Here is a 14,379-nt window from a genome sequence, read left to right as displayed (position 1 = left end):
TCCAACAATATTACAACAATCGGCCTATTGTAACGATACTGCAACAAACTTGGTAGGCTACAAGTAAGCAAGGTCATTTGAGTGTTATGCACAGACGAGCTACGCCTTTCACGACATGGCCTGTTTACTAGTGGGTGTAAAGATGCTGCAATATTTTTTGGCGAGTGCAGCTGTCACACGGCGTATTGCGTAAGACTGGATAATTAATTCACATATTCACTGCCATGCAACAACACAGTACACACGGAGCAAAATCAAATGCCATGCCGTTGACTTCAATCACTGGATGCTGCACGGTGTGTGTACATGACTGAGCAGAGCAGCATCAAAACACCTCTGGATCAAGGTAACGCGGACAGACAGGTTATCTTGCACCGTTGCACGTCTCGCTTGCATGTTGCCAACGTCATACGCGGCTGGTGAATTCGAATTCAGACAGCTAAGTGAGGTGTATGAATGAATGGCAGACATTAACGTATTGCCCCCCCCAAAAAAATAAATAAATAACGAATAGCTAAACGTTATCATACATGACTGTGTGCAGCCATGAGCCATATCAATATGATTACTAAACCGGCCTAATCACTGATGCCTGCGCTGAGACACCCATCACTGTTAGCAAGCTTCCGATTCATGACACTATACAACACGAGAAACAGTTATATCGCGGAATGTGTCAGTGCGGCACTGTCTGCTCTTATAAACTTGCATGATTGACTGACTGACTGACACGCACGGTCAATTGCTCAGCACTAGGACCCTGGGGAGGCATCGGACATCAGGCTCATTTGGGGACAGCTTGTATCAATGAATAGGCCACATACCTGCTATCACCTTCTCAAGTAAACAAACCACTGCTGCCGATCGAATAATAAAACCATTTTAACAGGTTGGAGTTGTCCAAGTCAGCGAATGCGGCCGCTCCGAGGTCGGTGCGTCCACACCGTGCATGTTGTTGCTACACCGCTGTAAGGGGAGGAGCACGCTTCCCCTGGAGACGGGCGCGCGAAGAATGGATCGTGAGAATGTCTCTCATTCCCCAAGCCAATCAGCTACAGCTTACCTTTTCGGGCCACATTTCTTAAATCTAATACTAAATATCTATATCCAATCTATTTAGCAGATAGTATAATACACACACGAGTCACGACACATTTACTTACATAGCAAAATAAACGTTTATTAATGTGTGTAGATGGTGAATAGTGACACAAGTGATTGTTTTAACATTCAACACATTAGGTACAATAAACGTAATCATGCGGATTATTAAAGTATATACAAGTTTACAACGGGGGAAAAAGACCATGTTCACCACACAACACTGGGAGGAAAATTGCATATTATGCTGAATAATATAACAATCCTACATGGTCAATGTATAATTCAAACTGCAGGTGGCAGAAGAACACCGTTGTCAGACTTCTCCCTTACATTTAACTTAGTGTAGGACTTTAAGGTGTTGTGATTTCTTTCTTCTTTTTTTAAACAAATTGTTAAAAAATATTCTGATAATAATCATTGCCAGTGTTTGTTCAGTAGCGGGGCATCCATGTTCTCTCCGCCTCTTTAATAAACTGAAAAATATATGTGCAGACCGTCACCAACATTTATGATACCTGCATATTATCAGCTTCAATTGTACAGTGCTAATTCTTTTCTGCCTGCTCATTCGTTTCATCACTTCAGTTAGTTGTCTCTGGATATATTCATGTTACTGAACAAACACTATAGCAATTACTATACTAATATAGAGCTATTTAATACTGATTTTAACCAAAAATGTATAACTCAATCCTCTTCAAGTAAATAATACAGGGTAGGGTAACCTCTCCTATTTTATTCTCCTTTGAATTAGAAACAATTCAAGTTTTTTGTTTCTTTTTTTGACTACCCACCAAAACAAGGTGTGACCTATGGAACAACAGAGGTTGCTCATGGTACCAATGGTTACTCTGCCCTCTGCTGGTAGGATAGGATCTTCCATCTGTCTTGGGGATGTTCATCTGTTGCTACTTGTTCAGGACTGAAAAGTTGGATTTGTACAAAAATACTAAAAACAAAATAATTAAATATGAAACATATTAAGAAATTGATTACTTATTTTCCAATACACAAAAAAATGTGATTAAGGACAAAGCATAAAAAAAAACATACTTCAACTTTTTTTGCACCCCCCAAACTAATCAGCACAACCAAAAAATGACCTCTCATATATACAAAAGCATTATCAACAGCTACAAACATGTGCAGTATTTATAGAGCCTTGTCCCTGCTGGATTTCAAAGCAGAAAGTTATTAGCAAGGGCCGCATTGAAAATTAGACTTCCACTGGTTGTTTTGTCTTTTGTACTTTATTATGATGCTGAAAAAAGGCCTAGGGTGCAAAACACAGTCTCTCCCCACAAGTTCTGGAATCCTTCCATCCCCAGAGTACAGCAGTCCTTGAGAACCAGATCATTAGTAGCCTTCAGAGTAGTTCCTTCCAGTCAACCATTACCATCTTCCTCTTTGGTATGGGCCTCCAAATCCTGGTCTTCCACGGAAATGCCTTCCCTCCATGCCCTCTGGTCCCATAGGATGCCTTAGTGGGAAAGGAGGCCCACGGGGAGGGAAGGGCATAAGCATTCTGAACCTATCTGGTGGAAACATTGGGCCCCCTGGCATCATATGAGGGGGCATCATGTTTGGAGGTGGGAAGAATGGAGGTAGGTGAGCGGCTGTCATGCCAGGAGGGGGGTGCATGGGTGGCATACCAGGTCTGGGACCTGGTAAGCCTGCTGGACCTGGGGGGCTCATCACTGGTGCGCCTGGTGATCCGAGTTGGCTGTCAGTGCCTGCATCTGAGGATGCACCACTATTTGCTGTACTATCTTTAGACGAATCCTCTTTAGTTTTTACAGGTTCTGGAGAAAAACCTGCAGAACAAAAACACAAGTGCACAAGTACATCAAGCCTTTGTAGAGATCACTACAAATTCACAATTCAATTCACAATTCACGACAAACTGGCCACTGTAGGTGGCTCAAATAGCTCTGTTCTGCAGCGCAAATCCCTTTAACCTCTCTACTTAGCATAGCTACACACAGGGCGGTGGCTCAGGGGTAGAGTGGCCGGATGGGAACTGCAAGGTTCCCAGTTCGAACCCGGGCTCCCCCAGAGTTAGTGTCGAAGTGTCCTTGAGCAAGACTCTGAACCCCTAATAGCTCCCGATGAGCAGGTTGGTGCCATGAATGTATGAACTATGCAACTTGTTTTAGTGAATAAAATTATATTTTGACCAATCTGTATGGTAGAGTATGTTAATGTAAATGGTAAATGGTGCATTTATATAGCGCCTTTATCCAAGGCGCTTTACATAGATCAAATGTCTCCCCTGAAAGTCGTGACGCATTGTGAGCGTGTAGATTGGCTATTTTCAAATGGTCGAAATGAAACTCTACAAAGTAATAAGTAACTAAAGTCTTCAAATAATTGTAGTGAAATTTAGCTTTTAGTGAAGGTTCAATAAGGAAGAACTTAACCAACGCTTCATTCGGCCTTTCAGCACTATCATAGCTCGTCATTTCCGTTCTCAAAATCTGTTTACAAATCCAAGCATGAGCACTTTGCAGCAGCCAATCAGGTGATTTGACTCCGCCTTTAAATATCACTGCCTCTGACAGTGTAGGTGCTGCCACACTATGGAAAGAGCAGCGCACGTTCTCGGCTTTTTAGACAGCTGGTGGATGGAAAAGAAGCTCCACCTCCGCAGACTTTTTGCGCGACGGCCAGATTCCCGGAAACGCTCTCCTCCGCGCAAAAAGTCTGCGGAGGTGGAGCTTCTTTTCCATCCACCAGCTGTCTAAAAAAATTGGAATTTAAGCTGCGCAGAGCTTAAGAAGTGCGTGGCTGTTGACCGTTTTGCGCTTAGGTGTGGAAAGGGCTTGTTGAGAAGGAAGGAGGTTCATCTGCTCAGCTGCCACCACCAGCATCTAGACTCCAATGCTCCAATGGGGGGTTCTCCCTATTTAAAGCTAATCTTATTCAATAAAGTCTAATCGCCAAAATAATCTTCTGCTATAAACGTTTACCTTTTTGCTTGCTAAATTGCTGCCAAAATCTTTCCAATAAACATTCGCTTTTCCATATTGTTGTGATCTCTCCTTTTATTGAAGTAAAAGTACAATCAAAATCTGAATTTTTTTCTCTCGTTTGACATTAATGAAAAAGCGCTAGCAATCCGTCGGTTGGATTAGTTATGACGTTTCCACAATGCGTTGTGAGCTTGTACAACAATTTTTGTATGAGACCATTGTGTGACGAAGTACAAAATAGGGCTCAAGTGCGTAATCGATTTGTGGATATATAATATAATTATTGTTTTTTATATTAATCAAAAAAGTAATCAATAGAATAATCACTTATAATCAACAGTTGCCGCCCTAATTGGGTACAGTATGGCAGGTAAGAGTAACCCATGTATACTCCTGTATCCCAATACATCATATCGATAGAATATAGCAGTTGTTCAAATTCATAATATTCAAACAGCAAGATGACCTAAAATTAGGCTTGCACGATCATGACATTTTACATCATATTTGATTTGGCTTTTGGTATAGACTAGAGGTACTAGAAACGTTTGATTTATATTGAACTCATTGATTAATTTTTTTATTTTAAATTTTGTAAAGAAAAGGCCTTGTGCACTCCTACAAGGACAGGTGCGTCGGAGCCGGCAACCAAATGCGAATCATGAGAAAAAAAGGGTCCCGCACACTGTCTTCACTTATAGAGCTGCACTTTTATTAAAATGACAACGTTTCGGTCTAAACGACCTTCATCAGGTATCCCACATTTTTCATTTTAAAATCTTTATGCTGGTGAAAACGGATTAAATAATCTATTTCGAGACCGTTCCGATACCGATATAGAATTTTTATGGCCAATATGGCCGGTTCCCGTTATGCTACCGATTATATTGTGCATCCCTACTTAAAATGACTGATTGGTTATTTTTTATGCCGTACAACAAAGTATAAAATAGGGCATTCATTTATTGGGGGTAAAAAAAGATGAAATATCTTTGTGCCCAACAGCGCAGATACACATCTTTTCACATACTCAAGGCCACATATTGAACCTTCCAAGCAAAGAATGTTGTAGACATTTGTTTTTCCATTTAAGTTATTCTTCAAATATGATTTAATTTCCCATTAGGAATCTTACCAGGCAGTAGCTTAGTAGGGTCGAACCCTGCAGGGATGAATGGGGTGCCCCCAGGAGGGATGGAAGTAGGGGACATAACTATGTGGCTGGGAAAGACAGGAAGACCTGCGGTGGGCATGGCCTGTGGAACCACTGGCACCTGAAAGACACAAACAGATCAAATGATCATCAGTAAGAAACAACACTTTGAGCCACTATGTGTTGATGGCAAATAAACTACATGGGTGATTCATGAGCTCAATCAGGAGCTACTCCTTAGTGTAAATGGACTCCATTAATATACCGGCAGCGCTTGACAAACCACTAGGGTTGCACAGAATGGGAAATTATTCGCCAAAACTGAATACCGAATAAAGGAAACAGTTGGCCGAAAACAGAATATGATTAATGTTATATTTATCATTTATTTCTTTTACCAGTTTGTGTACCATTGCTGTCAAGGCCATACCTTTGTTGATTGAACATGATTATGGCAAAATACATTACATTTTGATCACATCATCACAACAAAACAGTAGGTTACAAAAGTTAACCCAGTTTCGGCTCTAAAATCACCAACCGAATACCAAATATGCATTTTTTGTCACTATTCGGCCGAATAGTTTCAGTGGCCGAATATTCGGTGCATCCCTACAAACCACACATACTACTCACAGTAACACACACCAATACACATGTTAAATACACATACCTCCATCTTTTAGAATAAATAAAAAACAACAATCTAATAATGTTGATTAAGAAAACAAAGAAACAAAAACAGAATAAAATAAAAATCTAAAAAAGGACTTTGTGGAGTTTAGAAAGTTACAATGTATATATATAACAGATAATCAGGATAACCAACCTGCTCATTATGAGCAGTCAGGGGTTCAGTAGTCTCATGTAGCCACTAGCCAGACAACTATTCCACAAAATTGTGGGAGGCAACAGTCTGGCTCGAGAGACAGACACTAGGGGTGCAGTGTCTTGTTTAAGGACATTTTTACACACAGCCAGGATGACCCAGGGATTGAACTGAGAAGCCATTGATGTTAACACACCCCATTGATGTCTCTAAATGTAAGACATATTTAAACCAGTTAAACCCTATACGTAGTGGACCAGGATGCCCGGGATCTCTACACATGGTACGCTCAAGGCCTTTTCCCCCAAGGCATCGCGAATCACGATGCATTTGAGCTATTTTCGTCTTATTGCTACAGAATAGGGATGCTAGGGTTTATGTGGTTAATATCAGAGTGACTATTTCATCATAAGCTGCCATATTTCTGTGAAGCTCCATCACTAAGGAATCTTTGTGGATATATATATATACACCACTTCAACTTCAAGAAAAATACAAAGCATACTGAAACAGTTTGTAAACCACTTCAACATAATTTTAATTCAAGGGTAAGACCACTTTTATAGAGGTTTGGGTTGTGTAGTTACCTTGCCATGATGTAACTCCAAATGTGGACAAGAAATACAAAATAATTGCTCCAGTGATTAGAAATTGATCATTCAAAATATGCTCATTGATTTACATTGTACTCTCAAAGTCACTCTTTTAGTACGTAAACAAATCCATGGATCCGGATCCAGATCTTAAATTGTAAAATCAACAGGAAGTTAACATTTGTATTTAAAATAAAATCAGACCTGTCTGAAGTTAGTGGTGCAAGAGTTGGTACCCTAAACTTAGGGACATACAGACATAGGGATGGACACAGGGACATTACTGTTCCTTGGAGTGGTTGCACCACTCAATAAAACCACATGAGTTTTGGTGATGCTCTATATTGTCTGAATCAACTTTGTGTTTGTATGCTGAAACAGCTCTCAAAGTCACTCTTTCAGTACCGATACATAAACAATGTAAGTCAATGAGGAGCATATTTTGAATTATCAATTTAATATATAATAATCACTGGAGCAATTGTTTTATAATTTATTGTCCACATTTGGAGTTACATCACGGCAAGGTAACTACACAACCCAAACCTCCGTAAAAGTAGTCTTTCCCTTTAATATAATTAGCATGTTTCTCTCTCTCAAAATCCCCCCTCTGCATCTCTGTCTCCCTCCTGAACAGACCTCACACTCAGTATTCTAATACAATCACGGCTTACATGGCTATGTTATGTTGGTGAAAGGACACACATATGTCTGTCTGTGTCTGTGACAGAGACAGAGACAGAGACAGAGACAGAGACAGAGACAGAGACAGAGACAGAGACAGAGACACACACACACACACACACACACACACACACACACACACACACACACACACACACACACACACACACACACACACACACACACACACACACACACACACACACACACACACACACACACACACACACACACACACACACACACACACAGGTCAAAATGTGTCATTTAGCAAATCTATATTTTTGCATTGGGGCTTTTGGTTTTGAATGTGCAGCGTAACGTCATACAGGTTATAGTAAGATTCCAGGGAGTTTGCAAACTCCGTAACAGCTTAGGGAGTGCAAATGCCCTAGTGAATTCACTAAGCAGGATTTTCTGAGCTTTTAGATCTGCTATTTTCACTAAATGTTTGCCCCCAGAGTAGGGACACTAGGGACATTGGGTTCATGTGGTTAATACAATTTTTGATAAAAAATCATCACTCATGCCCATATAATATCTAATTGGGTAAAGACAAATAGAAACTAAAACATTAAAGTAAATTAAAAAATCACATCGCTTTAGTGTAATGCAGCCTTTAAATCCAGAAAATAATTAGATTACGATATCCAAAATTCCATACATCTATAGTTATCACTTCAGAAACGTTATACATCCACGTATGATAACATATTCATGTCTTTAGGAATGTAATATTGTTTTGTTCTTTGTGCTTTGTCAAATGTGTATATGTGTTCTGCATACATGGCTGCTGGGTCGCAAGACAAATTTCAGTGTGAACTGACAATAAAGTACTATATCATATCATATCATATCATATCATATCATATATGATATTGATGTAAAATCAATATACTGCCCATCCCTAACTAGGATGATGAAGTAAAACAATGAATCACAAGGTCAGTAAGCATGCATTACCTTTAGTGAACATCACTCTACATCCACAAGGCAAGAGAGAGTGACAGCTATAGTCCCCTATCATTACCTTTAGTGAACATCACTCTACATCCACAAGGCAAGAGAGAGACAGCTATAGTCCCCTATCATATTACAAGAGATGGGTCACATTCAGAATGGCAAGAGCGAGTTAATTATGTTTTCTTCTCAATGTCTTTAGGCTAATAGAAAAAAACTATAAAAGTGAACTCACCCATGCCATTCTGAGTGCGACCCTTCTCTTCTGTAATATGATTAGTCTCTAGGTCCTAGGATATCGCACCAGTTGTCAGAGCAGTGATAAAGTTTGGCTATAGTCCCCTACGTGCAGTGTAAATAGTACATTTTGAACTCCAAGAGAAGGCAAGTGAACAAAACACTTGTAATAATTAAGAAAAGATAAGGTAAACCTTTATTGATGCCCGGAATGCAATTCAGGTATAATAGCAGCGACAGCAGTGAGAATGAAACAGTGTTTGGAATGGAAAGGAGGTATGAGTGAACCGAACAATAAATAAAATGAAATACTGAGCAGCCATAGATCACACACACACACACACACACACACACACACACACACACACACACACACACACACACACACACACACACACACACACACACACACACACACACACACACACACACACACACACACACACACACACACACACACACACACACACACACACACACACCTCAATGAATTAGAATATTGTGTAAAAGTTGTTCATTTTCTTCCGTAATATAATTCAAAAATTTAAACTTTCATATATTCTCAATTGTGCATAAAGAGAAGTATTTAAAACCTTTTTTTCTTTTAATCTTGATGCTTATGGCGTACAGCTCAGGAAAATAAAATCATATCTCAATGAATTTGAATATTTTACTAGATCACTTAAAAAGTGAATTTTTAAATGAGAAATGTCGACCATCTGAAAAGTATATTAATGTATGCGGTTAATATTTGGTCTGGGCTACTTTTGAACAAATGATTTCATAAATGGGGCATGGCATGGGGGTGATCAGCCTGTGGCACTGTTGGTGTTATGGAAGCCCAGGTTTGCTTTGATAACAGCCGTAATTAATTTGTATTGTTCAGTCTATGATCCTCAGATAGGATTTTCATTAGCTGTACGGAGTGTACGCCATAATCATCAAGATTAAAACAAAAAGGTTTTAAATACTTTATGCACAATGAATTGAGAATATATGAAAGTTTCACTTTTTGAATTATATTACGGAAGAAAATGAACTTTTACACAATATTCTAATTCATTGAGATGGAGCTGTATATATTAATCTATTCCTAACCTATACTGATTTTTTCTTAACCATTTGCCAATGGTATGACACATATAATTCATTCCGCATATTGAGGTGGAGTAATGTATATGGATCCTTTACTTACTGTAGCAGACATTGTACATGGTAAATGCAGCTGAAGGTAATAACATGAACTCTGGGTGGGTCATTTTGTCAATCATTTACAGTAGCTGTTACTGTGTACCAGTGTATAAGACTCCTGCAGTTATCATGCTGGCACACAAACACCTTTATGAAATAGACCTAGAACACTAGATTTACCATGAGCTGCATTTGTCAATTCAAAATTCTCCCCCATAACCCCACCCCCCCTCCCCCCCCACACACACACACACACACACACACACACACACACACTTTAGCCCATGCTCACTGCAGGAGGGTGCTTTGTGAGTTGAAGAGGATGAGTCAACTAAAGGAATTCAAGTGTAAAGAGTCTCCTAAACTCTGTATGTTTGCATGGTAAAATAAAGAAATGTTACTTTGGAGTCTATACTATTCAAATGTAGTGCTGCTATTTATGCAATCCAACTTTAAATTCGCAATAGCTTCTTGTATATGAATAGTAACACATGTTCGATTTAGGAATAAGACTTTGAATTATTTAAGACACACCAGCAGATGTTGCAATCACTTCTCAATGTGCACAAGGCTTGCACAGAATGTAAACTCCAATAATTAAGTACACAAAACAAGAACATTTTAAGTTGTTTAGGAACAAACGTAAAGCTTTACTGCCAGCTTAAGTACAGGCATGCAGTCCTGTTTCTATACTATACAATCAGTGGTGTAAAGTAATGAAGTACATTTAGAGGTATTTGTACTTGACTTGAGTATTTCCAATTTACAATACTTCTACTTCTACTCCACTATATCTCAGATCCAAATATTGTACTTTTACTCCACTATATTTATTTGAAAACGTTAGTTACTAGTTACTTCGATTATTACAAGACATGCATTAACCACCTGAGCCCTATATACATTTTGGCCATTTGAAAATAGCCGATCTACACGCATTGTGATCTTCTAGATCTGCTATTTTCATTTGAAAACTTGAAATGAGTATGAGTACTTTTACTTTTGGTACTTTTAGTACATTTTTACTCAAGTACATTTTGAATTCTGAAATACTTTTACTTTAAGTAAAACGTTTGAGTACTTTTTCCACCACTGTATACAATCACATTTGTTATATCTTGGCTGCCATACTCTGGGAGCAGCAGCAGCAGCAGCAGGGGTGTCTATTCTTACCCTGGCTTCTGATCCAATCAGTAGAGAATTCAGGATACCTGCTCCTCCAAACTCCTGAAGGTTCGTTTCACTGAGGAAAGCCTGTACACTGCATTTCTGATAAGGAGCCACAATCTCGGAGTGGATCAACGCATTTATATATCCACATTCTCAAATTTGAAGAAAGAAATACTTTTGGCAGTTTTGACCCATTGAAAACATTCTTGTTTAATATACCCACCACTCATATGATATGAGAGCTCTCATGAGAATCCTGACAAAGTACATCAGGTTGTCCAGAGAGTAAAGGTGGTAGGTGTAGTATTCAGTCAAGTCCATTATTCACATGGGTGTGAGTGCCCGATTACCTTTCTGTCATCAGAGCTCATCAATATTGTCCAAGAGAGGGATATTCCAATATCCATACACCAGTATCTCCACAAAAACTCAATATGGTGAGCCCTCGTGAGTCTGATGTTCCCCACACATCTGTATACCATGGTTGTTATAAAATAAGGGATATCTCACAGCAAATTAAACTTCTCTTTTCACGTCTATTTAGCAATGACTGACATTGGAAGTTCTGTCATTTTAGGAATTTATGCATCTTAAAGGGATAGTTCAGAATTCTTTAACTTAAGCTGTATGAAATAGTTGCCATTAATAGTGGTTGCAACTGTATTCGTTCATTTTTTACCCCTCTATCACACGGAACTATGATTTTTGTGTGTCCATATCACTATGCTCAAAAATAGTTCCATGTGATAGAGGGGTCAAAGTTGAAGAAAGTTGCGCTAATATTTTAGAAATGGGTCAACAATACTATTGACCCTAGTTTTGCGGTTTAATTTCCTTTCAATGCGTGGCCCCAGTGCCCCCCACAAAATGACTGGAACTACTTAATATTCACCAAAACCAGAGCAGAACTCCCACCACGGGACTCAGGCAATCAATAAATACAGTTGCAACCACTATATAAATGGCAAGTATTTCATACAGCTTAAGCTAAAAAATGCTGAACTATCCCTTTAAGCCTGTGGTCTGGCACAGCCCAAAACTTTAGAACTTAAACCATGAAGGCTGACACTACATCTACAATGTCAAGACAAAATATGGATTGTTCGTTTGAAAGCTACATGCCTATCGAGCAGAATGAGAGAATACACCCATTTACTGGTCATTTCTGGCCTTGGGTAATTTGCTCACATTTCTGATAAGGCTGATGATTTAGAATCTTTAATGTGGAAATTGCATTGTAGGTTATGAATCTAAATAGAACATCTATTTAGTTTCCTAATTTTGTTCATTTTCCAAATCATGTCCACCCAAACAAATGTATGGGATGACTTCACTTTTTTTTAATTAAGCTTAAGCAGATACAGGCTATGAGAATTAATACATTCAAAGAGCCTATCAGTGATCTGCAGCTACTCAGTCAGTCAAGCGTACAGTATGTCTAAACTGAATGTTGGATGAATGACAGTCCTTGAGTTTAGTGGGATTACAGTCACATACTGAGGTGGTGTTTGTTCAGCCTCTTCTTGAAGGCATGAACACTGTTACATGTAATGTCTCCAACAACCACAGGGGGAAGGCTATCCATGTCCTTATAGCAGAGCTCTTGCATGAAAAGATCCACTCTGAATGCCACGGTGCAGGACAAACAATAATAAAGTCCACACAGCTGGTAGAAAAAGCAGCATTTACAGCAATAAATACTCTTACCATCACTGGGGATAAAGCTAGAAGATTCCTAGATTGACACATCTAAAAGAGGATACCGGTAGTCTTAATTGTATAGGACTTGTACAAGCGACCAATATACTGTATATAATTTTTGTGTGGCAAATACAGGTCCACTGTTTTACCTGTCCTTTGCACGTCTAATGTAAATCACTGACCTCACATTAAATGTTACACATCTTTTAAGATCTATACGATCTTTGAGCCATTAAGACATTTAACCTAGCATTTTTATATAATTTCACCCATCAAGTCAACTACAACATAAAACTAATTTGTATGTGCAGTATCAAGATGTTTTCTTAAAATAAATCTGTTTGCATCCTTAATCTAAAAAATCTTTTACATAACCACTCCATGTCAACCATGGCAGAAATATGTCCGACTGAGTGGACGTATGGACATAGCAATAATTTCCATCACGTGATTCTACCTCCTTCCTTACACATTTGTCCAAACTTGGATGTTGATTTTAACATTAGGGCAGGGCTTCTCAAAGAGGGAGCCGCAGCACACCATGGTGCCGTGACGCCAGTACAGGTGTGCTGCAGAGTTTTTATCAGCTTGTGTCAAGTAGTTATTTCTAACTAGTTTTTTGTAATCATTTTACTCATTTCAGAGCAAAATAAATACTAATTTACGTACCCCCGTGTGTTAATTTTAGAGGTCACAATCAGCAACTTATAATAGTTATAATTACGATACAAAAATGTACAGTAGAGCCTAGTACAAGGTGGGGGAGTGAAAAATAGTGTAATTTTGGGGTGCAATAGAAAAAAAGAATTATGCATAGGGGTGCCCTGAACCCAAAATGTTGCATTACAGCATAAATGTGCTCATTAGACAATTGCCAATGGCCCAACTGGCCCATGGCAAACAGTCTCATGCTTGCACTATGTTGGGAGTATTTAAGTGACATGTTGGACATCATGTTACAGTCACCAGGTCCTACATATCAATGAAATATAATAGCCCAGTGAGACTCACCCTATTCCAAAGCAATCTTCTTACTCTGGGAAGAAATGATGATAGCAAAGACACTATTTTGAGGTTTCTTTGAAATGTGTTCTCCTGGAGGGCCGTTGGATGGTTCTGTGATTTCAGTGATTCTCACAGCAGCATAAGCAACATACTGGTCCTCGGGTCCTTGATTTAACTCATGCGAGTTGCACACCAAAAGACATGCATGTTAGGGATACACTCCTCCAGCCAGTGCCCTTGACAAAGGCACTTTGAGCTTGAGCCCAGGTGATGCAGAGTAGCTGCTCCTAATAGTTGGGACAGATCAAATACACTACAGAGGCGGATTTCCCCATGGAGTCAATAAATTAAAATACCTATAAGCTCTAAAATAGTACTACTTCTTGCATTGTGAATATATCACAGTAATCTAATCTCAGTAAGCAAATGCTGAGGTCTTTTTACTCAATTCTTCAGTAGATTTAGCTCCAAAATGTAATCCAATTAAAAAAAAGAAAAACAACTAAGACAAATATTGTCTAGACATGATATCAAAATATATAGTGTGTTGAAAATTCCCATTCTGAATGCAGGCCACAGAACACAATGATTTGCTAATCATATTGTGAAGGCCAAGAGCCATTGAATATTCATCTAAAGATGTCTGTAATACAGTACCACTACAAGAAATGCAAAAATGTGCTGAAACTTTGAAACACATATGCTCACATAATGGTACAGAAAAAAATACTTCCCTAATGGCTTGCATGTAATGACAGGTGCCTGCAATAATTAACAGTT

At 38.9% G+C, this 14,379-nt stretch overlaps 1 protein-coding gene across 1 annotated transcript in view; it reads right to left on the bottom strand.

Annotated features, from left to right (window-relative positions):
* Positions 1-1,848: 1,848 nt before the first annotated feature.
* The window catches only part of LOC306933099 (SR-related and CTD-associated factor 4-like), a 34,088-nt gene continuing 21,557 nt past the window's right edge, over positions 1,849-14,379 (bottom strand). Inside the window, exons 17-18 of the mRNA XM_079515109.1 lie at positions 5,212-5,350; positions 1,849-2,918 (exon numbers count right to left, since the gene is read on the bottom strand). Of these exons, the coding sequence (XP_079371235.1) occupies positions 2,497-2,918; positions 5,212-5,350 (561 nt within the window). The 3' untranslated portion in view covers positions 1,849-2,496. The remainder of the gene's footprint in view (positions 2,919-5,211; positions 5,351-14,379) is intronic.

This window comes from Electrona antarctica, assembly GCF_951216825.1.
Source record: "Electrona antarctica genome assembly, chromosome: 11".
Taxonomy (NCBI): Eukaryota; Metazoa; Chordata; class Actinopteri; order Myctophiformes; family Myctophidae; genus Electrona; species Electrona antarctica.
This window is presented reverse-complemented; position numbering and strand designations above follow the sequence as displayed.